The sequence below is a fragment of the Gambusia affinis genome, linkage group LG12 (genome assembly GCF_019740435.1).
Source record: "Gambusia affinis linkage group LG12, SWU_Gaff_1.0, whole genome shotgun sequence".
Lineage (NCBI taxonomy): Eukaryota > Metazoa > Chordata > Actinopteri > Cyprinodontiformes > Poeciliidae > Gambusia > Gambusia affinis.
This window is the reverse complement of record NC_057879.1, coordinates 109,330-135,976: the sequence shown is the minus strand read 5'-3', so window position 1 is coordinate 135,976 and position 26,647 is coordinate 109,330. Positions and strand designations below refer to the sequence as shown.

At 38.9% G+C, this 26,647-nt stretch overlaps 1 protein-coding gene across 2 annotated transcripts; it reads left to right on the top strand.

The window, feature by feature from the left end:
• The first annotated feature begins 141 nt into the window (after positions 1–141).
• LOC122841277 (casein kinase I-like) lies at positions 142–25,518 on the top strand. Of its 2 annotated transcripts, XM_044134453.1 has the most exons (12): positions 144–281; positions 1,386–1,453; positions 3,381–4,316; positions 5,871–5,940; positions 9,764–9,912; positions 10,001–10,235; positions 11,161–11,246; positions 11,365–11,449; positions 11,558–11,706; positions 14,760–14,840; positions 23,254–23,360; positions 24,547–25,518. In XM_044134453.1, exons 3-12 carry the CDS (start codon positions 4,068–4,070, stop codon positions 24,599–24,601), a joined length of 1,266 nt encoding a protein of 421 aa, XP_043990388.1. In that variant the 5' UTR covers positions 144–281; positions 1,386–1,453; positions 3,381–4,067; the 3' UTR covers positions 24,602–25,518. The 2 variants fall into 2 exon arrangements, with proteins under 2 accessions (XP_043990387.1, XP_043990388.1); XM_044134452.1 differs by lacking the exon at positions 1,386–1,453 and having other exon boundaries at positions 142–281.
• The last annotated feature ends 1,129 nt before the right edge of the window (positions 25,519–26,647 follow it).

The window sequence follows — 26,647 nt, the reverse complement described above, 5'->3', positions numbered from 1 at the left end:
AAGTTTCAAACTAATACCAGTGTTTGTGCCTACTGTTTGTCTCATATATACAGGTACGCAAAATGTAACCAGATTTTATTCAAGTACATTTACGTTCGGTTTTTCTCTCAAGACCGACATTTTCAACTGTATCTACGCAAACAGCGTTAGATCATTGGCGCAGCTTTGTAGTTGGTTAGCCAAACCTGCACAGTAAAAGAGATGATCAGGGAAACGAGTAGAAGAAAACCATCATAGTTAATTTCAAACAGGAAGTATAAGAACAGACACAGTCAGTTAAGGTATGTAAGACTTTTTTTAAAACTCTGGTTAAATGTATAGGTAGGAGTGAGTTCGTTGTGTTTCCGTATGACGAGGTATATAGGCAGAAATTCAGCGGTAGCTAGTGAGCTAGCTAGCTAACATGTTAGCATTTGGTAGTTTCTGACAAGCTACGTTTCACTGCTACCTCAGAAGCTGTTGAAAGCTTTCAGATTGATAATATAGTTATCCTGCTAAGCTGCTCATAACCGTTTTTCATATGGTTTCCGTCTTCCCTTGCGGAACCGTGAGTCATTTTTGCCGCTATATTTTCTCCAGACTGCGACTTTAAATTTGTTTCAATGAACCCGAACATCTTCAGGCCAAGTACAGAAACTGTTGTGGCCTAAAACCCAACTTCCTGTGCTGTATTCTTTCTTTGTAGCTTGGCGTGTAACAACACAGTAAATACGAGTTTTAATGAATAAACAAGCAGTAAATGTAAAGAGCAGGCCTACAGTAGTAGCCAGGCTGAACCTTAATGTTTAGGTATTCAGCTAACATTAGCTCATCGCACAAACTTTTTGTCTCCAAGTATAAAATACTAGTACATGCTGATGCGGAAAGTCTGGCTTTGGTGTGCCCGCTGGTTCTCCTATTAAGTCGTGTTATGAAGCAAGTAGGATGTGATGAAGTCAGTTGTTCATTGGAGTGCGGGTGGTAAACCAAGGCCATGTTGATGTTCAGTATTTCCCCAGAACATCAAGAGCTCTGATCACCAATAGAAGGGACTCACTTCAGCGCCGAGCTGCACGTATACATTAGTTTGCTGTGTATAAGGTGTAATCAAGTAGTACGCCATTGCTCTTCAGCACGTTCAAGTTTTTTGCCAGTGATTTCCTAGACAAAAGTGAATGTAAGGGTTGAAGAAGAGGTGAGAGTGTTTTGCTCTCTGCGGATGAAATTTCTCTTGTGGTGCTCGAAGTGTCGAATCTTCTGCTCAGTAATGTGGGTCAGGTTCTGAGCCAGTGGCACGCTGTGGAAAAAATACTTTTGCTTTTGAGGTTTTGTGCTCTCATGTAGGCGTAAGATTAACTGAATGCAGACACACATAAAACTGCCACTGCTTGGCTCAATGTTGACAGGAGGCCATGACGCAAAACACAGCAGATAACAAGGCGGAGCGCAGTGGGAAGATTCACCACCTTTTGAGGTGATTTAAAAAATAAAAAATACATTTAATGTCTTGGTCTGTTTTCTTGCTCATTTTTTAAAACAGGAATTAGTTAAGCCGTATATTTTTTATATTCTTAATGTCTTTTTCACATAATTTCATATTAGTTTTCTTTTGCAAAAAGATTAGTGATTACCGTTCTTTAGGACCTTAGACTGTGTTGAAGATTGTGCAATAAGTCTGATCCTCAAACATCTGCTGTTTTATTTGTATTCAGGTCACATTTATATGAGATCTCCTAGTTCAACTATTGTTTAGTTTTTTTGTGCAGGGGGCACCATGTTGGGAGTGAACGTGTCTAACCCTTCCTTACCACTAGCTATAGAACACCATTGATTATCTGTTTTTCCTGTGAGTTGATCAATCTGACAGAGGCTGCTGTGGGACGGCAGAAACAACAACAGAGCCTGACCTGCTTTGAAGGGTATAATTAAAGGCTTAGATCTAACTTTAGCCAAGCAGTGTTTTTTTGTTTTGTTTTTTTACATTTTATTATGAAATCTGATTTTAGCCTATCTGCTTTTTGTTAACTTCCAAGCAACCTAATTTCCCACCTTATTCAATTCAGCTGATTACGGTTCCCTCATTGGCAGCGGGTTGAGATTCTCAGGCAAAGAGCTGATACAGCTGCTCTGTTGAGGCTTTTGTCATTTCTTACAAAGTAGTTATTTTCTATGTACAGAATTCCCTAAAAAATAAAAGACTAGTTGCTGCCATCGTCCTCAGATTTTTGTTTGATCTATTAATTACCCATACCTATACCTGTTGACGATCTGACAAAACATATATTTTATGTTATTAATTATTTTTCATTAAGCATTTTGCTAAATTACATAAACTATAAGGGAGGGAAGCTTGTTGTTACTGTGCTGGTAATCACTGTATCACTGCGTCCTACAGAGGTCACGTTATTCTGTTTTTTCCCTGTTCATGACATCAGCATGGATGCATTGATAGACTCAACTTCTGTCTCAGACATTTCCTCTTCCTCTTCAGACTTTAGTTTCTCCTTTGCCCTTTCTTTAGGCTGGGTTGATTATACTTTCCCGTTATGAATTTGTTTGCAGTTTTGGCTTCACTAAGCTTACAGTGATTAAAGAGTCATTCATCTCAAACAGTCGTTCACATGTTAACTCAGGGTCAGTGCAGGTTAAAAACACATCAGGAAAGTATTTACTTTAATCTACAGACCAGCTTCCTGCTCAACGATCACCATAATATAAAGGACACTAATAGTAACTAATGCTTTAGATTCAAATTGAAATATATATTAATCCCAATGGGAAACAAAATATTTTTACATATATTATGCTGTTTTTCTATTATGTACATTTATCTTTCCTTGGACTTATTTTTTTGTAAATCATAAAAGTTAACTTTGAGACATTTTTCACAAAGTCAGTCAGTGAGACAAAGCAAATTATATCACTGCTTTTCAGGCATCTTTCTTACAGATTCACAGCCTGATGTTATTCAGTGTAGATAAGACAGAGAAGATGAGTAAAAGAATGAATGTGGATAAAAGTGGTTCGCAGTTTAAAGACTGTATGCAGCAGAAACGGGCTGCTTTCATATGTAGTTAGCATATAATGTAGTCTCTGCACCACAGCGGTTATGCATTCAGTGAAACAAAGTGTTGCTTTAATTCATGCCATGTAGCATAAGTGAGGGCAATTGATTCTGACACAGAGCATGTATAAACAGTAGCAGCATATAAACACAGGCCTCAACTGGGAGTGTTATATTATTGCTGGGTGTCTTAAAACACACAAATAATCAACTTTGTTGCATGGGCTGGTCTTTTTAATGAAGCCATAGATCAATCATTGACTTTTTGAATATTAAAATCCATGATATTATGAGTTGACATGAGAACTAAATCATCTATTTCTGTATGTTTTCTCAGGTTTCCCAGTGTACAGCATTTCTGGAGCCGTGGACCTAAACCTTATGTGGTGCTATAGACCAAGTAGCGGTGCTGGTACCAGTACTGAAGTCCTGCTCGGTTCCTGAAACGTATGGCAGGAAGTCAGATAGCAGATCTAGGTCTTGTCCTGGCTGAAGGTCGGAGGTGAAACCTCTGAACTCCTTTACTGAGTGTTGTCATGCTGGATTGACCTTTCTAAGCCTTAGAGAAGGACTCCCTTCTGGTTTTATAAAGCATGCCAGCATTTGGCTAGCTCCAAGTCCTCGCACATCAGTTCTCCATCTTCCTTTAACATCTCTGGCCCCTGCAAGGGGGACAGAAAGTCACTCTTAATTGTGCCTCTTCACCCTGTATTCTTCAAATTTGATGCACTTTCAATCAAATACGCTTTTTACCATCTCTGTCTTGAATAATTTTAAAGTTATTAGTTTTTAGATCCCGTTCTTTAACTCCAATCCATTTGTCTTTTTTTTAGTCATCCGTATCCATACCATTGTCGCACAATATTCCACATTTTAATTCAGCTCACCCTTTAAAGCCAAAGTGTGTGCCTCTGTATTAGATCACTGCAAGACCTGGAAATCAAGCCTCTAGGCAGTAGTTTTGGTGCTTGTCTTGGTGCATGGAATCAGCCTAATCGTGGAGAGGCCAGGCTACCACAAACTGATGGACTTTGACAAGCGTGGAGTTGGTGGAGGTGGAGGTGGAGGGAAGGGGGAGACTGAGGATGGGAAGAGGATGTCTGGGAAGGCAGGGGGAAGATCAGGACACAGCGGCCGAGTTGCTGGCTCCGGCTCAGGAGTTCTGATGGTTGGACCAAACTTCCGGGTCGGAAAGAAGATCGGGTGTGGGAACTTTGGAGAACTACGGCTTGGAAAGAACTTGTACACCAATGAATATGTGGCCATCAAACTGGTAAAAATCCTCTTCAGGCTGTGTTTATGTAGTTAAATACAATACATTACAGTTGTGCATTTGTTGCTTCCTCTTGGACAGAACTCTTTTTTTAATCCCAATGGGTCTTTTTATCCTAGTAAAATAAATATTAAATAAAACAATAAAATAAAACATTTATGGAATTGGTCAATAGTCCTCAGATATTAAAGACATAAAGTAATTTTCTTACAGATGAAAACCCCAGTGCTGAGTGTTTATATAGTTTATCCCAAGAAGGTGAGATTTATTTTCCTGTTAGCTGAAAATTACTTGCCACTTTGATGTTCTGATTGATTTGGTAGAGTCATGATGGCTGCCCTGTCTTCTGTTTTTTACATACTGAAGAAAAATTAAAAAAACTTCTTGAACTTTTTAAATAAATTCATAGTCACCTGTCTGACTTGATCAGTGTGACTGGACTCCTTAGAGGGAGTGTGTGTTCATTTATTCTGGAAAAGAGACACAAAATCACAAAGCTCCAGTAACCTGACTACATAAAGGTGTACACTCTGAGACAAATGCTTAGTTGAAACAACTTTTCATTCAGTTTCAACGTCCAGTCTTCAGTCGCAGTATGTCAGCATCCTAGGCTTTGTATCGTTGGCCCCCTTTCACCAAAATTCTCCAAATCCCACATTATGAGGACGTCTCTTGTCCACAGCCAACTTCAGGTGAATCCTTAGATTTTCTGTCAGATTTAGTTCTGCTCCCCGAGTAGGCCATAACAATACTTTCATTTTCTTCTGGTGAAGCCATTCTTTTATATTCTTATGGATGCTTGGACCTAGTGATCCTGAAAAAAATCTCTTCATCATGAGCTTCCAGCAGACATTTGAAAGTTTCAGACCAAAAGCTGGTGGTATTTATAGCTGTTCATGATTTCATCCAACTCGACAAAGTGTCTTGTTTCATCTAAAGTGTTATGGTTACATGATTCTGTGTTTTTCTGTCTCCTTTAGCTGTTCGCATGGACATACATACACACGTAAAGTTCATAGGGGATTGCCCTCTTTAGGGCACATAGCTTATGTAGGAGCAGAAAGGAATGGGATTCTGTTGTCAGGGGCCATTCTGTGTTACAGCACTGGTCTTTCTCTGTTGTTCCTAAATAATATGACTTATTTGGCTTTAATAAATTGGACTGATGATCTTAACTCTGTTTTCATGGTTATTCAAGACAATCCCTCCCATAAAAAGAGTCCGCGGCAACAAAAGAGAAAGCTAACCTCAGCCTGTTGCTGCCAGTGCAATATTTCTCTGTGGTTGTGGTGGTTTTTCTTTATGTTCATTTCAGTTGGTGTTTGTTTTTCTTGCCAAAAATGATAAAGAATGAAAAATTTTGTGCCAATAAAACAAAATTGTGAAAAGAGCTGAAATTATAATTAAACATGTACAAAGCTGAGCTTAGTTGAAGATGGACTGAATCACATTTGTGATTTTCTCACAATGGTTTGGGTTTAACTGGACAGGTTTCAGTGCTGTTCATGACGATTCCTTAAAGATGATTCTGATTCTAATTTGGTTCTTTTACAGGAACCCATCAAGTCCCGAGCGCCACAATTGCATCTAGAATATCGCTTTTACAAACAACTGGGAAGTTCAGGTAAGGGATGACAATGCTTCATAGGTGTGTGAACCTATTTATGCATGAACATACACCACTGACAAAATGTGGTGTATGTTTGGCTTTTGGGTGAAATTTATGGAAAATGTCAAAAGTTGACTTTGCAAAGATATATTCTAAAAGTCTCACCTGCCTTTAAATTGCCAGGAGTTGAGCAGCTAAAGGGCGTCACGTCTTTACCCTCCTGTGACTGTTTAAGTCTCTGTTGTGACCAGCTGATTACGCTCTAAGCTCAGCGGTCAGTTTGATCTTAGAGCATCCTGTATGGCTCATCAGTTGTTGGTGTCGACTTGGCCTCTTGTTATCTGAATGTGAACATCATGATGAAGACGACTGTTCAAACACCATTTCTGATTGAATCAGAAAATGTGTTGATGGTTGACTGATGAAACTGCTGTTGTGAATTTTGCCATTGAGCTCCTTGTTAGAGAAGAGAAAGTTGTGCAAGAAGAACTGAAACATTGAACAGTTGAACATGTGCATTCAAACATTCAAAGAAGGTCATGTTAAGTTCACCTGGAAAGGTTTAGGTTAACCTGAAGTTTGACCCAAAATCCAAGTTTCCCTAACTTTTGTTGGTGTTTGCATATATTTAAGGCTTGAACACACATAACATCGAATGTCCCTTATTTAAGTGCTGAAGCGGAGTGGACCTGAGAAGGTCTGCATCAAGCATTCTATAAATTCAGGGACAGACTGTTCACATGTTGGCTTAGGCTGCGTTCCACAGTGAGATGATGATCAATATCTCATACTTGGCTTGTCAGAACTCTTAATTTTATGGAAACCAGATATGTTAAGTTTTAATTCACTACAAATAATGTCTTATTATTTGTATTTATTATTTTAGTTACTTTACTAAAACAGGTCAGCCCAGTCATACAAACAGATTCCACATTGGTTACATTACATCACTGGGTTTGTTTAGAAACTATTTACCAGAGCATGGAGTCATTGACGTGCAGCATTCACTCCTCCTGGATGAACATGCAACGATGGCATACAGTTGCTTGAATTGTGTAGTTGACTTTGCAGCAATCCCTGAACAAGCATGTCGCAAAAAAAGAACCATGTAGAAATCTCCTCTTTAACTGGAAGAAACCTCCAGCAGAACCAGAACCAGGCTCAGTGTGACCGGCCATCTGCCACGATCAACTGTGGGTTTGAGAAGAGAGCAGACACAGAAAACATGTTATCTTATTTTATCAAACCATAAACTATTCTTGTTAGTCGCCAAAGTATTGTTTGACATCAGAGGGAGCCCTAACAAATCATTAAGCTTTTACAAGTCTTTAATTTTGGGAGATCAGCCGATACTTGGATCTGAAGCTGATCATCTCCACCAGTCTTGTCTCCCTTGGCAAAGGTATAAAATCAACCACCATCTTCTTCTGCTATGCTATGACAGACCCTTCCACCAGGTCATGTTTGCAGTTAACAATAGTCACCACACTGTTGCCAACTCAGCAACTTTCTTGCTATGTTTTGCAACATTTTAAAAAAATGGTATCAGCCAAAATCATAATCGGCATGTCAGGGTTTCTAAAGATCGGTAATCGGCGATCGGCCAGAAAACTGCAATCTGCCAAGTATAAAAGCAGTGTATGGAACTATTTAAGATTCTAATTATTATGGTTTACTCGTGATATGCAGCCTCAAAATAGTTAGTTTTTCCCACTTCTTTTTGGTTTGATACTTCTGACCTGATGGAGGTGAGAGTGAAGTGAAAAACTTCAGATGTTTCTCATATCTTCTTATTTTTGTAAAATTAAACTTTCAATGTCATTGAAATTTAAGCCACAATTTCAGATTTCAATATTGTTCTTTATGACTCAGATAATAGGAGCTGGTGATTACCTTGTAGATAGGCCTGTCTCGATAACAAATTTTGATGAGCGATTAATTGTCTCAAAAATTATTGCCATAAACGATAATATTGTTTGAAGACCTTTGTACACTAATTTAATGGAAATGACATAATAATACATGTGATTTCCTGCCAAAGATAGATAGACTTTATTTTCAAAAGAACATTTAACACTGGAACTGATAAAATAAACTAAACAACCAAAAACAAAAATAAAATGGATTCTCAGTCTCCATTAACAAAAATATACTTGAATAAAAACACAAAAGTGTAAATAAATACTGCATTCAACCAAAAGAGTGCAGATTATGAAGTCTGTTTACTATATTGGCCTTCAGTAATTATAAGATTTAAATAGAGAAGATGGAACATCGACTACCTGATGCAATAGTTCACACTACACGATTTTTGCCCCAAATTTCCCCTTATGACAATCTTAGAACGTTGATAGTTCTCTAAGATTGTCGCTTGGGGCAGGTAGATCATCCTGTAGTGTGTGTGTGTGTGTGTGTGTGTGTGTGTGTGTGTGTTACGGTAGATCGTTGTGGTGCTCTGATCTAAATCAGAGGTTTTCCCCCCTGGGAGCTTAACGCAGCCTGTTGAATGTGACAGGCAGCCAATCAGAAAGCCGGATTCTCCTCCATCCTTTCTGAGGGGAAATTACAGAGGGGAATCCCAAACAGCTGACACAGCAACCTGAAGTCCAGCGGACATTGGAGATGATATGTGGAAACAACATTAATGTTTATAAAACATTTTATGCAAAGAACATAGAAATGATGAGGGGAGGAGTTGGAGCCAAATTGCTACCAGTTGATGAACCCGGTAACTTTTCAGCTGTTCTTCATTAACGTGACATAAATAGATTCTAATGATTTTCATTCAGTCAGGACGTTACACTGACACTAGAGCCACATGCACTGCAGGTAGATTGTAGTAAAGCATTGATTAATGTCTGGTTTTAAAATGACTTCACTGGACTTGTAGCCATTATTTTCTGCCCATTGTTGGACACCACACAGCATGATGGAACCGTTATACCTAGGATTTCTGTCGGCTAATGTGTGATCTCTCAGGTTTTGAAAATGGGCCGACAATAAGATGGTGTAGTGTGAACTGGACATTACACTGAGGAAATGAGGAAGGGAGGGTCAGTGGAGAGCAGCGGAGTTGAGCCTTTTTTCATTCAGTGTCATCAACAGAAAGAGAAAAAGGCCAGAAGAGATGATAATGCCGATAATTAAAATGACGTGGATAGTTTTAATTTATCGTACGATTAATTGATTTATCATTTATCACGACAGGCCTACTTGTAGATAAAATCTTAGGTAAAAACCATACCTTCTTTTTTTAGCCTGGCCATTGCTTTCCTATGCAATTCTGCACGATTCTAATCTTTCTTCATAGCACAGTATCGGATTTCTCCCATTCGCTTGGGTTGCCTCCGGAAGGTTTTCTAACAGGCCAATCATTGAACATAAGAAGTTGTGAATGGTGATGTCAATTTCCTGCACTGTTTTGGAATTGTAGTCTGCCTGTAGTTTTAGCAATGGGAGCAGCGGAAAGGATGGAAGCTGTTCGGTCTGTGTTGGTCAGGCTTCCAACTATTGAATTAAAACTGAACTAATAACACAGATGGTTATTAAGAGGACAAGCAATTTCTGGTAAGCTTCCGTTATGTCGAACTGGGACATTACATAGGTTATTGATTGGGTAAAATTGCAAACTTCCACACAGTCCACACTCCAGAAAGCAATCGCTTCTCAACAGTCGAGAACCCAGATTCTAGGATGAACAAATGGTTGGCATTTACCAGGCTAACCTTTTTCAGTCTTCTAATGAGATTCAGTGTGGAGCACCGAAAGCCTTTTTTTTTGTTTGTTTTTAAAGCCATTGATGGTTTTGTTGTCCTGTTTTCCTCTGCTGGTCCTCCAGAGGGCGTACCTCAGGTGTTTTACTTTGGACCATGTGGGAAATATAATGCCATGGTTCTGGAACTGCTTGGACCCAGCCTAGAAGACCTGTTTGACCTCTGCGACAGGACTTTCTCTCTAAAAACTGTACTCATGATAGCCATACAGCTGGTAAGACATTTAGCTCTTTAAGTCTCAGGCCTTAGAAAAGCTTGTATCTGATTGTTGTAAATGGTTCTGATGTCATCCTCTCCCTCAGATAACCCGAATGGAGTTTGTCCACACCAGAAGCCTCATCTATCGAGACGTGAAACCTGAGAACTTCCTGGTGGGCCGACCCGGCTCCAAACGGCAACACACCATTCACATCATAGACTTTGGCCTCGCAAAGGAATACATAGACCCTGAGACAAAGAAACATATCCCATACAGAGAACACAAGAGTTTGACTGGAACTGCCAGATACATGAGCATCAATACACATTTGGGGAAAGGTGAGTGTCTCTATGACTGCTTTTGTATTCACTTATGGGATGTGGTGACCAAAACATGTGCCTTATGTTTTGCTTATTGATTAATCACTGCAAATAATGTAATGCAAACTAATAATTTTGTCTCAATTTCTGAAGACCAGACTCAAAACGGAGCCTTTTGTTAACCTGAGGTCAGTAGTTGACCTTAGAGGACGTTCTGCAGCAGGAGGCTTGCTACCTTCACCATCTATAGAGACATTTTTTCCATCAGTCCAGCTAAACAGAACTGGTTTAGAACCACAAATATCACATGACTTATTTAAATAGGACAACTAGTGATCTCCTTGGAAATGCATCATCTTTAAAAAAAAAAAAAATTTATGGATGGACTTTTCTCTGGGTTGTGTTTTGTTTGGTTGTTTTGGTGAAAGAAATCTTAAAAAAAGAAAACACTATCAAATAAGAAAAATTGATGGAAATATTACTATCAGTTATATATCACTATAATATAATATAGTGATTAATATCCATGTAAAGACGAAAGCCCTTCATTTGTTATGTATGAATTTTCAAAGCCCTAGTTCATTCTGTCAGTTTTTATTTATTAGAAAGATTCAAAGAGCCATGTCTTTTTCATTCTTCATAACAATTGGCAAATTGGTAATAAATACATGTACATATTGTTTCTTTATTCTTTATTTTATTCCTCTAAAGTTAATATATTTATACTTTGTGTGTATGCTGACAGCACTTGAAAACTCAAGTTTGCTCACACAATCCTGATCAGTTAAGCTGCTTTTGATTCTAATAATGCTCAAATTTGTAGATGTTTGTAAAAACCCTACCAGTGTTTAATGGAGCAAACTCTAATGTTAGTCAGGCTTTGATCTTCAGCTTTACATCCTTGCTCAGGTTTATTTCTCTCATCTTAACTTGGACTTTGTAGAGCAAAGCAGAAGGGATGACCTGGAAGCTCTAGGCCACATGTTCATGTACTTTCTGCGGGGCAGCCTGCCATGGCAAGGACTAAAGGTAAGAAAAAAACAATTAGTGCTCATCTTATTTTTAAGTTGAAACATTTGCTATTAATCCATGGCCAGGTTCCATGTGGAACCTTCCTCTGAATTACTTCCACTCTTCTCTGCCTTAGGCCGACACTCTGAAGGAACGCTATCAGAAAATAGGAGACACGAAGCGAGACACGCCGATAGAGGTGCTCTGTGAGAATTTCCCAGGTTTGTAATCATAAGTCTAGTTTTTATTCACTGCTTACTGTGATAAAGTATCAGATTCCGCTGGCTGACTGTGTATGTGTGTGAATTGCCTTTGTTTGAAAACAACAGAAGAGATGGCCACATACCTGCGATATGTGCGGCGGCTGGACTTTTTCGAGAAGCCAGACTACGACTATCTGAGGAAACTCTTCACAGACCTCTTCGACAGGAACGGATACATCTTCGATTATCAGTATGACTGGACCGGAAAGCCACTGGTTAGTGGCATGTGCTTTTTTCATGCAGCAGGTTACTCTGATGAGATCTTCTTGCAGGTTTTCTGTTCAATCATTGCTGAGTTCAGCACAGTATGGAGGCTGTGTTGTGGTTATCTGGTTGGGTTCAGGTAGACAGAGATTCAGATCATTCAGCAGCTAGCATTTGCACTGTGAGCCACTGTGGAGGTTTCTGAAGGTTCAGCAAAATTTATGGGGAGGGACATGATTTTTCAAATCTGTCTCTGACTCAGAAATTCTTTCATAAAGGGCTGGGTGATGCACCAAATCATTGATTAATCAAACTTTTGGTTTTTGAATGTGTTATTTGTGGAATATCAGGATTTCTTCCACCAATGCACTCCGTGAGTTTTATAGTTTTATAGTGGACACCTTGTAAAAACAAAGTGTGTTTTACAGCTTCTATTATTAGGATTTTGAATTCAGGTCAACTCTATGATAAAGTATTAGGGCCAAGTTAAGATTTTTTTTTATTATTAGTCACCTGACAGTAATAAAATCCCTATATTACCAGAAAAAAGTAGTAATAATGAGAACTCCAACACAAAAAATTAAAATGAGGAATTTAGAGCATCTTGAGAAGTTATACTTAAGTATAAGTTTTAGAAATAAGAAAATATTTCATCCTGTTACACACCAGCATGAAATTATTATGAGAAGCAGGACACTGAACTGAGCTGGTCATGTCAGATTGGAGCTTTTTTCTCATTAAAATTACCTTTTCTTTTTAATCCATCCATCCATCTTCTTCCACTTATCCGGGGTCGGGTCGTGGGGATAGCAGCTTCAGAAGGGAGGCCCAGACTTTCCTCTCCCCAGCCACTTCCACCAGCTCCTCTGGAGGAATCCCAAGGCGTTCCCATGCCAGCCAAGAGACATAGTCCCTCCAGCGTGTCCTGGGTCTTCCCCGGGGCCTCCTCCCGGTGGGACGTGCCCGGAACACCTCACCAGGGAGGCGTCCAGGAGGCATCCTGACCAGATGCCCGAGCCACCTCAACTGGCCCCTCTCGACGTGAAGGAGCAGCGGCTCTACTCTGAGTCCCTCCCGGATGACTGAGCTTCTCACCCTATCTCTAAGGGAGAGCCCAGCCACCCTGTGGAGAAAACCCATCTTGGCCGCTTGTATCCGTGATCTCGTTCTTTCAGTCATGACCCAAAGCTTCTTTTTAATTCTTTTTATTAAAGTATTTTGTTTCTTTTACACAAACATATCAAAACTCAAAGGTACATACAAAATCATGAGAATAAAATGTCCAGAGCATACAGTCGAGAGTGACAGTAATGTTTTGCCACTGATCCATAAGGAAGATGCAAACCTCATGTCCCTCATGGCTATAGAGAGACAACACATAGTTGGACATTATTCATTGTTGTAATATTCTAAACCTAAATGGTCAATCATGTTGACATGTTAATAGAATAGAATTTATTGTTTGTCGCTGTAAATATATATATAATGAGATTAAATATATTGCACCATCTGGACAACAAAAAAGAAAGCAGGTCAAAGATAATAAAAATAAATAGATACATAAAAGAAAGTAGGGGTGGAATCATCTCTCAGAGACCTTCATTCTTCCAGCCAGCTATTTCAATATTATTACCTCCCAAGAAAATTACAGAATATACTAATGATCTTTCAAAATTTGTCTAATTTGTTTTTGTTGTATAATTTATCCTCTCCAGGGCCAAAAACAAACATTTGGTTATGGCAGTGTTTCCCAATTCCAGTCCTCACGCCCCCCTGCCTGCATGTTTTAGATGTTTTCCTTCTGCCACACACCTGGATTGAATCTTTGGGTGATTAACAGGCTCCTGCAGTACTTGGTATCTGCAGAAGATGTCATGCAATCATTTGAATCAGCTGTTCTGGTGTAGAGGTACATCTAAAACATGCAGAGCAGGGGGCCCTGAGGACTGGAATTGAGAAGCACTGGGTTATGGTAGCATTTGTTTCAGTTTAACACATGTGGATTTATACACCATTTAGCCTCCAGAGAACAAATGTTCAATAAAGATATTATGCTTTTAGGTGGATTGAATTGCCCAGAATAGGTATGCTTTGAACATATGTTTGGGTTACACAGACCAAACAAAATAGAGACCCAATCCAGCCACCCCATAATGATGAATCAACAAAGTAAGAAAAGTTAGAAAACAAGATGATAAAAACTTAAAAGAAAAAAAAAATTCAGTTCCTTTGCAATCTGTCAGGAATATGAAAGTGTGAAGGTGCAGTGGGAGGACAGGCAATGCTGCCACTACCTGTGACCTCTTATGAGCTCAACAACTCTTTCCTCGTAATTTTAAAATGTTTTTCTGGTAAACTTGTGTCTTTGTTCTGCTAATACGATGACTGCATTCTTGTAATTAAACAAAGGTTCTTGTCCTGGCCTCAGTCCTGTGTCGTACTACTCGCAGAATTGATAGCTGAAATAAAAGCCCCCTTTTGAAAATAGCTTTTCTCATTTATAATTTATTTTTATTAGAAAAGAAAGCAAGAAAAACATCGATTAAATCTGCACTGGCATGAATAAATCAGAGATTTTTTATTTGTAAACCATATCGCTCAGCCCTACATAAACCTGACTCGTCCTCATCAGCCTGATAAAACATGCCGCAACGCTGTTGGATTAACATTCAGCTCTTGGAAACTTCTTCTTTGCCTTTGGAAAGTAGTTCTGTGTTCCTGGAAAGCTTCTTAGAGCTGGATTGGTCCAAGCTTTTGGCGGTGGGTGAAATCAGAATAAACAATGTTCACTGTTAGTTAGTGCTAGCTACCAGAAGATTCCTGTAGTGATATGCAGGCCTGTATTAGTTTTTTTTAAGGTTTCTTTCTGGCTCTAGTGACCTTTATATGAGGTCAGACAGGAAAGTGGGTAATGAGAAAGGGGAAAGCATGCGGGACTCAAACCGGTGACAGCAGCTTTACCCCTGCATCACTGCAGCACCTCTCTGTTTACACAATAAGAATCATGTTGCCAGCTGAACTTGCACAGTAACAGTGATTTTTCCCTCCTGCTGTCTGTGTTTAGCCGACTCCTATTGGTCCCGTGGCGACTGAAACTCCACTTCAGACAAGCAACCGGGAGAAAGCACCTCAAACCAAAAACCAGGTACACACTCATGAGAACAAATACAGAACCAGGTAGGGGTTGTGCACAGATGGGCTGAAAAGTTTAATCAGATTAATTGATTATAAAATACTCATCAACTAATTTAGTAATCGATTAATCGTTAACTGGAGCATACAGTCAGTCATCGGCAACTCAAAGCCAATGAGTAGCCTGGCTTTGAGAGTCAGTCTCTGCAGCGAGCGCTGAGCCCAGGGCAGCGCTAGAGGAATGGGTGCCTCAGCGTACGGCCGGGTCTTGAAGGAGCTTGATGGCCCTATTAAGAAACCCCGTTTTTAAACGCTGTGTTTTGTTCCAGCAGCACTATTTGTAAAGCTAGTCCAAGACGAGCATGCTGAGTCCCAATTTTATTAAAGTTGAATCTCCGCATCATTTTGTCCATTTAATTGATTAACTTTAGAATTACTTTAGAGATACTTTTTCTTTTTTTTCGCTCATTATATGTAGTTATACTAAAAGAATCCTTAGTTGTAGCCCTAGTTCATGGTTTAACATCATTTATCTTAAACCATAAAAAAAGATTTTCTCTGTAGTAGTTACACAAGACACATTGCATTGCTCATATAGAACTACTCTGTCTCACTTTGCTTATCAGTCAGCTTCAGAGAGTTTCTTTGACTTAGTGCTTGAAAATGTTTTGTGTTCTTTTCTCATTTTTCCTTCTGGCTTCCATTATTATTTTTTAGCAAGAATAACTTGCTTAACTTCCAGCAGTAAGATTTTTCTAGATGCAGAGCCAAGGTTCAGTGGAACCCAAGAAAATTTTTTAGTTTTTTTGTTTTTTTCTGTCATTTTAATTCATTGTAACTACAGTTAGTAGTGGCAGATTTGTTCAGCCTACCTAGCGGCATCAGCAAAAAAAAACAACAAAAAGAACACAACAGTGAGCTAGTGTGGGTAGTGCAGCAGTCTGGTCAGCAAGTTGGAGGATTCCTCTGTTGTGGGTTTGTTTTGAAACTAGTTGGTTTCTGGTTGGGAAAGCATGCAGTACTACAAGTTGCTCCCGTGATCACTGGTGCTGGTTGCTGGGGTGCCAAAAGAAGTTTCAATTCACTGTCTGAGCAACATATCATGTGCAGGGTCTCCCCCAGAAAACTTGCTAAACTCGGGGGTCGAGGCAGTCCACCGTGTTTTTGTATTAAAGGATGTTAAGTAGACAGGAAAGGTAAAGATATTACTGGATATGTCATGAAGTACGGTGGTGTGAGGTGAGGGAGGCAGGACGCAGCAGACCTAAGGTATAAATGAAATGACAATTTAATGGTGATAAATATCCAAAAGATCCAAAACAGTCCACAACCAGGCAGCACGGCTGAGCAGAAGCAAGGGCTCAACACCGGTAGCAACTGGTGATACGAAGGACCAAGCGACTAGCTCCACAGGCAACACTGAAGGCAGTTTAGACAAGGACCCGACGAGGAACAAAGTACACAGGTGGGGTTAAGTACACAGAGGGTAATCACGGAAACGAGACACACCTGGGAAACAATCAGGGGGAGACAGAACAACACAGAGACTCAGAAACCCAGAAAAACTCAAAATAAACACACAGAGAACTCAAAAACACAGATCACAACAGGATAATTAGACGTGATGGGAAAACATTGCCAGCGAAACGCTATTTAAACCCACAACTAGTCTTAAAACAGCTAATCAAAAAAATACAATTAAAATGAATGTTAATTATTTGCACTTCTATTTAATCCAAAGTAAGTCAGTGGCTCCATCAGGCCCCCAGGGCTTCCAGAGCACCATAAATGCTAATATTTTAACACAAACCATACATAAATGTAACATTTGTTTATTTGTAATTATCAATGCTGCTGAATTTGATTTAATAGTTTCAGTATACATAAATTAAAAGATTTTAAATTATTTAACAGGCAAGTTTAGTTTGTAAAAGTTCAAAGAACAATATTCATAATTAGATTGTTTGTTACCATAGCAACAATCTGATGCTGTGAGTTTAATCTTTGAGTTTGAGCTCTGTTTGTTCACAAATACAAATTAGTAATCTGCAATTATAACTGATTGCTTTTAGGTTGGCCAATGAAACTAGTCCCCGTCTCCCAGTTTTCACCAAATCTAATCACAGAAGCTGTTAGAGGTGCTGATGTTTTTAGCAGCAAGAGGGGTCCCCCCTGCCCTCTAAAGAGAATTTGACTCCCCAAGTCAAATTCTGCTCCAGGCCTCATACAGCCTTGGACCGGCCCTGCATGATTAATTAAATTTGTTGCATTGCGGGCAGACATGCGCAACAAACAGGAGATTTAATTCAGTGCTGCTAATGTGGCTTTAGTTCTTCAATTTCTGTCTGTTGATTTTTTTATAAGCATCACAGAAACTGTTCTGGTTGCTCAAGTTTGTTTCTTGAGTTTCTCTGATCTCCGCCCGGCCGTGCGCATCAACTCTGTCTGACTAAGTGGAGTAAGCATTTGATATGATTTGTACATCTTGTAAAATAATACTAAAATTAATAATAAAATAATATAAAACTAGTGTGATGCGTGACTACAAGGAGAGTGCAAAATCTCCTCACCGGACTAAACCTGATGAGGTTAGCGCCGGTTCGTTAACCACTAGCGCAGTAAAGCATGGCGGGCCACCAGGCTTATAATACACTGGGGGAAACCCTGATGTGGACCTTCTGATTGGATGAATTAAGTGTTGCCTAGTAAACACGACAAGAATTTCATGCCAACTTCTGTCCCGATTTCCCTTTCCCAAGGTCTTAAGGCCACTCCGATTATTGAGATGGCTCTGAGGTAATCTAAAGAGAGTACTGTCGTGTGTTAAGAGTGACCTCGTCTTCTCAGATGGTCGGTGGGACCACTGTGATCTAAAATCTGGAATATTCCACATGTTGGATTGTCTTGGCCTGATATTGCAGTGTGTATTTGATGTTCCCTGATGACAAATGAGAACCCAGCCTGTTGAACGTGACGTGTAGCCAATCAGAAAGCACTGTGATGGGGAATCTCAGATCCACAGAAAACAAAATAACTTGTCATGAAGCATCAGAAAGTCCTGTGGATGTTGAAGACATCTTTGTCTTGTTTTTTTTCTCTGTTAAATGTATTTCACAATCTATCACCATTGCTTCTGCCATATCTGTTTGCTCTGAACTCACATTTGGTCTCAAGTGGATTTGAGAGTTTTTCCATCTGACATCTGCATGTTGGTGAGTGAAATGGGTTTGTGTGTGGTGTGTTACTCCTGCCGTGTGGCTGTCCATCACACGCTGTTCGACCAAACCAACTAAATGCTAGATTTTTTTTATGCCATGTGAAGGGTCTCTCAGCTTTTGAATTTTTAGATCTTGCTGTTTGAACCAGGTCTTATTCACACAGACCTGTGTCCTTTGTCACACAGCATTTAAGACTGAACTAGTGCAAAATTCAATTATCATCCACGAAAGTCTTTAGACTCTTTAGATCAACATTTGTCACTCTGATGAATCCAAATACAGCCATTTCTGTCACCAGGCCAGGCTCTCAGTGGCTGTGTAAAATCTGACAGTAACATTCATTCAGTAATCCGTTTCCTGTATGTGAGAAAATTGTGCAAGAAGCAGGGAAACAAATCAGCCTCTCCACTCCTAAACTCAAAAGACCTTTAAAATTTTTATTGTGGTTGGGGTGCTGTGGTGGCGCAGGGGCAAAGCACGACCCACATATGGAAGCCTTAGTCCTTGTGGCGGTAGTTGCAGGTTCGATTCCTGGCCTGGTGACATTTGCCACATGTCTTCCGCCTCTCTCATTACCCTGTTTCCTGTCAAACTACTTTCAAATAAATCCCACTAGAGACAACACATCCTTTAAAAAATGTAATTCAACTTTCCCAGCTCTCACCAGGAGCCTAATTAAAACTCTTTTTTTAAACTGTGTTCATGGCTTTTTCCTCATCCTCAGGGCTGAAACACAGAATTGTGCTACAAACATCAGATGCCAACTGCAGTCACCTGCAGTCGTAGTTTCAGTGGCGATTCACTGACAGCTGATGTTGTTTCTCAGCCTTTTTTTATTGTTATTATTATTTTATTCCACAAAAACCTGGAGTCAAAGTCTGTGAGTCTTTGTTGAGCACTGGTACCCAGTAAAGCTGGTTACTGGTCAGACTGGACCTGGCCACTGTGTGCCAGTCTGAGTGATATTATATGAGCCATTCTGCTCCTTTCATAGACATTGATTATATACCAAATCATAGAACTATATCTGTCTAGCTCTTTTTGAGAAATGAGTATGGAATAATGTTTGTATTTCCAAACTTTATTCCCCATTCCAGTCTCAATGTTCTTCGTCACATACTTCCTGTCTCCTTCCTTCCATCATTTCTTTCTTTCCTGAATTATTTCCTTCTTTCTCTCTACTGTCATACTTATCTGATTTCCTCATCTGTTTCCTTCCTTTCTTCATTCTTTTTCATTGAACTTTTATGTTTTGTATTTTGAAAGTTATTTAATGGAAAATTGAGTCTTGAATTTTCAGATTGAAATATTAGGGAACAAATGCATGCCAGTTTGTGGGCCAGACCTCAGATAGTAACATGACACACCAGATTTTTCTTTCATTACCTGGTATATGAGTAAACTGCTATCGACAGCTACTGAAAAACAAATTGGGACACAACACAAACTCAATATGTTGACAGAAAATAATGTCAACATTCCAAGTGTAACATGGTCTCCATGTTATGACTGAAGTTCAGAATTTGCATATCAATGCTTTAGATCAGGTTTGTCTTTCCTATTTCAGATTTTTCAGCAGCCTTTACATCAACATCCTGCTGCAAACACTTCCATACCAGAGAAACTGGATTTAATTAAGCAAGAATGAGCCAACTGTGATGGATTCCCTTTGACCTTCATGTTTTCTCTGAACTCTGAGGATGGCTTCAAAGCTACCCTCAGTTTAACTAGTAGTCCCATTGAAGTGTTTTGTCTGTGTTTGGGGGTGGAGTATAAGATAAAGACTGCTTGTCCAAAGCTCTTCTTTTTATTGGTTCAAGAATTTGAAGTCTGACACTGACTGATATGTGGTAGCAAAGGAGAGATCATCTAGAAAGGAGAGTGTGGCCAACCAATGTGCAGCATATCATCCTTTAACAGCTCAAGATGTTTTCTCAACTTTTTCTTTGGAATATTTGCCACAGAGTATAGTTTATAGTATCAAAACTCAAAGAATGAAATGATTGGACATCCCCAAGGCTGGCGGTTAGGATTTATAGCTAACGCTACTCTTAATTTCCTTCCTAAGCAAGTTGCAAATTGGTCAGTGCAAATTGCCATGAGGGTTTTATTAGCAGTGGGAGTATTTGTGCTTTCATATCTCACTTGGGTAGAAGCCTGTATTCCTACTTGGTCTGGTGTGGCAAGTATGTGATTCAAGATGTGAAATTTGCGGCAAATGCTTGAATGATGCAGAACACACACACACGCACACGCACACACACAAAATAAATGCAACAAAGAATTCTGCCACTACAGGAAATAGAAGCAAAATAGTAAAAATAACAGCACACATTAAATGCTGGAAACTTGCTTCACAAAACAGAACAGTCCAGACCACTAGGAGTAAAGTGGAGTAGGTAATATTAACTATGTTAGTATACTGCTGTTCTATAATAAGGTTGCATGTTTGAATAAGACATGAAGTATAGCAGATGTTTTCTTTCTTCCTCCAACTTTCTTCTGTACATCCTGTCTTTACTGAGAGTGTGGTCCTGGTCCCATATGATCTGTTTGTCCCACCTCACTGCTGATAAACTGGGCGGCTCTGAGAGGAAGAGTTAGCTCTGCCGTCTTTCTGTCTGTCTGCCTGACCCTCTTGTGTCTGGAGCCAGGCTGACTGTGAGGAAGTGTCTTTGCTTAATAAATTATCCCTACAGATGGAGATGTTTTTACAGAAATTCAGAATTATGCATATATATGTATATATATATATATATATATATATATATATGTATGTATATGTATATATATATATATATATATATATGTATATATGTATATATATATATATATATATATATGTATGTATGTATATGTATATATATACATACATATATATATATGTATGTATATGTATATATATATATATATGCCCACATATCCTTAATCTAGACACAATTATTTTTCCTGCTTTTTATTTTCCTGCCCAGTTATTAACTCATACGATTCGCAAACTTTTTCTTTTATGTCGACTTTTCTCAATTTATTTCGTAAATCTTTTAAAGTGGTCCTGAGAAATAGCCAGAGAAATCAGTTGCTATATAACGAGGTTTTAATATAATAATAAAATCTAAATAATGACAGTTCTGTTTTCGTGGTTAGTGTTGTTAGCGTCTTCTCATAACTAATATTTCCAGAAGACTTTCAACATTTTATGAGACACAACAGTTTGTGAGATTGAAGGACTGTGTGTCTGAACAGGTGGTCAGCAGCACAGGAGCACCACAGGGCCCTGTACTCTCATCATTCCTTTTCACTCCTGCAAAAGTCCGACTTCTATCATCTGTAGAAATATTCTGATGACTCTGCAGTTGTCGGGTGAATCAGAGATGGACAAAAGGCAGAGTACAGAGAACTGGTGGAATGCTTTGTGTCATGGAAGGAACCATCATCTCATCTTCTAAGGAGATGATTGTAGATTTTAGGAGGAACAGGGTTAGATCAAACCCTATTTCCATCGTGAGAGAAGTGGTGGTTGTGGAGTCGGTGTTTATCTGGACAACAGACTGAACAATAATTGTTTGCTGGGGCAGCAGCATCAGAACAAGGAACCTAAAAACACTCAACAACATGAGCTTTGTTGAGTGTTTTCAGGTCAACAACGCTCTTTGCATGACGATGCAAAGAAAAGAGTCTTCAGTCAGAGGGTTCTTCAGATTCGCAATAATACAGACCGCTACAGGACATCCATCAGCATCTACAACGACTCTTGGATTATTGGATAATTTGAGATTGATAAAGTATTTTGGAATTTGAACTTAATTTTCAAATCTAATTCTGTAACAGAGATTGAAACTGTGAACAGATCAAATTTACCATAATACATTTGGTCTTCCTGTCTCTACTTTCTCGCAGCAGAAAGTGTCCGTTTTAAAGTAGCAGCCTCAATGAATAGTAGAAAATGCAGTGGACCTACAGTGTTGGGGTCAGGGACCATAGCTGCTCACAAAAAGGTAAAATTCTCAAAGGTTTGAGATTCCCTCTAAAAATGCTTATAGTTGCCTATTTTAGTAGTTCACACACAAGAAATATACCTTAATATGGTATAAAGATAAGGATAAAATACGTCGGTAGCATGTGATGCACATAAAACTTCTACTTTTGTTCATTTATAGAACCCTGGCCAGATTGGTCACCACTGGCCACCAAACACATGACTTCATAAACTCCAAGCGAAACATCCAAAATAAAAAACACACATGAACATCTCCAAACTAACACTTTATCTAGTTTCAGCAATGACTCCTCCTGGATAAGCATGAAGAGTCAGACAGTCACTTGTGTTGTGTTGTTGACTTTACAGCAATCTCTGATACCGAGCATGCATTTGGCAACAGCGAACAGGAAAAGAAGCAGAACTGGGCTCACCATGAGCAGCCATCTGCCATGACTGACTGGGTGTTGGAGAAGACAGAGCAGATATACAAAAAAGAAACTGAAACAGGAGTACTTTCTATGTTAGAGAAAAGTAAGACATTAATGGCAGCAGGAGCTCGTTGGGCCGCTCCAGATTCCAGATATCAGATTTGTTTTTCACTCCACTTGTACAGGGGGATTACCACAATGTATGCGGAAGAAATTTAGAAAGGATTTTAAAACCTGGCGTTTTAGCAAGGATGTGTTCATTTTGAGAATCATTGAGTCCGTTAAGGTCAAAAAGGATCATTTGTTTGAATCCATAAAGCACTTTTCCTTGAGTGTCTATATTAAGTCATTGAATGTTTCAGCCTTTCTTGCTGAACAAACTGCAGAACTTCATGCTTGTGTTGGTGGAGTATTTCAGTTGTTAGATAGAGCTGTAGTTTTGAGTTATAATGATAGGATGTTTCTGCTGGAACAGCACTTTCTCTGCGAGCCTTGTATTAGTTAAAGCAACAGTTACTGATTGGTCTTAATTACAAAGAAGCTGGAGGATTTCTTTGTAAATCTTCTACTCTTCATTGATATCTGACATCACGTAGTGATTTCCATGGAAACACTGTTGATCGTGTTGTTGATCATGTTGATTAGTTGCTGCTTCTTGCATGCTCTTTGTCCAGTTTCACAGTTAATGATGGGCAAAATTGCTTTTTTATTTTGCACTGACCATGTTGCTTTGTTGCCACTGAGTAGAAGAGGGATGAGACGGAGTGCTCATGCAGATTTTCCAACTATTCTATCCTCCAGGTGATGAACTCGACCAATGGAGAGCTGAATACAGACGATCCTACTGCGGGACATTCTAACGCACCAATCACAGCCAACGCAGAGGTTGAAGTCCCTGATGATATAAAGTAAGAACACACTCATCTACACACACTGTTCAGTCCTTACTTTTTTTCATTCATCCTTTGTGGTTGTCCTCCTATGTTCTTGTTTAGATTCTAATTGATTATTTATGTTGATATGCTTATACAGGATGAATCACATGTTTGTGTTTCTGTGGAGAGACAACTACTGAACAATTGTCTTTTTGTAGAGAAACTATTATTGACTGGTTTCCTTTTACTTTTTCAACTCCTAAAGTGCCACCCTCAAAACGCTTCCATGTTAATCAAAAGATTCATGACAATTCATTTCCAAAGTTAATTAATGAATAAGGATTTTAAATCAGGAAATATAGGATTCCTGAAAAGGTTGTCCATGTACTCAATATTTACTCCTTTTGCATAAATTACAGCATCAATGGTGGAGGTGCAAAAAAAAAAAAAGAATTCTATAGAGAATTGCAAATCCTGGCAAATCTGATTTGATTCAAAATAATCAAAAATCTATTTTAAAATCTATTTAAGATGTACGTCCTTGCCGCTCCTACTTGGCCAATGTTTATATTTTGAGTGATTCATTTTTTTAATTTAAGAAAAAGCATGGAAGCTAAGCTAACCAAATACTGGTAATTTAAGTGACAGACTTTTAGGCACAAACCCATTTTTGTTTAAATATAAATGGATGGGATTGGATACAGTACAGAACCTTATAAAAATAATTGTTCTATTTGTTTTTTCCTCTTGTCAGCCACATAATTTAAACAGAATCTCTAGAGAAAAATGTAGTTTCTGAATCAGAAACAGTTTCTGAATTGAATCGTAGTCCTAAAACTTGATATTGAATTGCTGGGCTCCGATTGGCTTCTCTAATCAGTGCATTTTGCTAAGGAGGTGATGACCATACGCCCCAGACCCGCCTGCAGCATCAGTCCTGCTCCAGCTCTGGATCGGCTTTAGCTGTTTAAAAAAATGTAGTCAGTGGATTTGATTGTAAAATTACTGTTTGCAAGTTCTTAAAGATGAAATTGTAAAGTTGTTTAAATGTAACTGAACTTTAACATGACTTGAAGTGACAGGCCAAAGTAGATCTACCCTCTGAGGGTAGATCTATCCTGCCCCCTCACTTGGACAAAATCCAATAAAGTTGTTTTGCCTGTGAGCATAAAGCAGCTGCTGCTGTGGAAATCTTTCTGAACTGACTCGTATTTTTCAGGTGCTGCTGTTTCTTTAAGAGGAGGAAGAGGAAAGCTCTACAGAGACACAAGTGAAGAGGAGAGACCAGAGAGAAACCGTTGCTCTTTTCTTTGTCACCTTTTATTTCCCCTTCCTGATGTATTTTTCAAGCCATTTTTCTTGAACTCTTCCTCCCCTGTTTAGCCCTCCCCTGTACCCATGCAGTCCCGTTAGACTGGAGCAACAAGCAGGTGGTCTGCCAGTTTCCTCTGGGCTGTATAGACATTGAAAGGCCTTTTCCGTTTCACCACAGAGCTTCAAATGTGCCACCTGTTCCAGCGGTGGACATATTTTGTTGGGACAATAAAGGAGTAAATGACAGACTATACAAGCTAATCGTCAGACTGGATTCAGCTAATCTACTGGAAGACTGACTGATTTCTTTATTTTTTGAGTGTTCTTCCTTACTGACTGGATCAGAAGACAAGTGTATTTCAGGAGATCCAGACAAGAAGACATATAAAGCATGGAATCCAGACCACGTGTGCAAACCAATCATGCACACAGAAATCATGCTGCACATTTTGTCGAGCTCATCATCAAAGAGACTTGATGGACAGAGATGCAGTCGTTGCACATAGTTTTTATTCCTTGGGGTGAAAGAAGTTGCACAACGAGTGGCCTGGTCCAGGTTGTAGAAAAGGCCGAGCTCGGTGCATTCCTCATTCACCAACCAAGGGAAACCCTCACAACCACCAGAAAACTCAGAACTTAAGAAAAGATGTTTATGTCAGATTTATGCTTTACCCTGACTTTGAGTTGTAACTAAAATAAGACTGTTCTCTTTTCATTTTTTTCTCCTGAGTTGTTCAAGTTTGTTTTGTAGCTTCTAGTGTGATCCTCAGAATGTATTTTTTTTTTTAACTTTTGAAGTTTTTGTTTTGGTTTTCCTCTTTCTCTTTCAGTTTGAGGATGGAGAGATGGATAATGCCATTAAAAAAATAAAACACAATAAAAAGCAATCTTTATTGAAGTGACTACAAACATATTAGATTGATTACCTTCTATTTGTTGGTAGTTCTCAAATTAGTTCTTTTTTTCCCCATGTTTCTGCATTAGGCAGATTTAAATTGTGGCTTTTAGTGATGCAATCTGAGATTTTGTAACCTGTATTGTTTTTAGCCAATTCCCATTTCTAAATTAAAAAATGTAAGTTTTTAACTTTACCAGAAAGTTGAATAAAGTAGATTAAACAAATACAGTAAGTCATGTGTCAAACTCCAGTCCTCCAGTCGCTGTCCTGCAGGTTTTAAATGTGCCATAGGTACAAAACACTGGTATGAAATGGCTTAATGACCTTTTCCTTGTGTAGATCAGTTCTCCAGAGCCTTGCTAATAATCTAATTATTCTATTGAGGTGGTGCAGCAAGGCACATCTAGAAGTTGCAGGGCAGTGGCCCTCCAGGACTGGAGTTTGACACCTGTGCTCTAAATTAAGGTGTAGAGGTTTCCTCAAGATATCTCTCATCTTCTCAACACTAGTTTTGTCTCAGAACAGTTACTGGCTTTTGCATACCTCAAAATGTAGCCTAACAGTATGCATAGTGTCTTACTTAAAGACATAGTGAGTGAGACAGAGGGTGGTGGTTCAAACTCACAACCCAGCAGTTACAGAACAGACCCCTACTTCCTGAGCCACTGCCACCCCAAACTTCACTAAACAATGGGCAAAAGTGTTCATTTCTAGAAATAGAAAGTGCCACTAATGATTTAAAAATGGGTTAGGGTATGATAAAATGAAACCCACCAGTGTCTGGTAAGCTTAATTTTCCTCCAAATACTTGAGCAGTTTCTGTTTTGACCAAATGGTTATCTAAATATGAGCCTGAATAAGCAAAAATGTCTCAAGATGGCAGAAAAAGGAAGATTTCTACTAAAGGGTGTTACTACCATAACTTTGTAAAAACTAAATTTGGAAATTTTATCAAATATTTCAGATATTGTCTCATTTGAGTGAACTTCTCAGTGTAGTCTAATCTCTGTCATTGAGACCAAAGAGAAGCAACAGATGAATCTTATAAGAATTTGTCCAAAAACAATCTACCTATTAATCTTTTAAGCTTTCCTTATCTGTTTTTTTC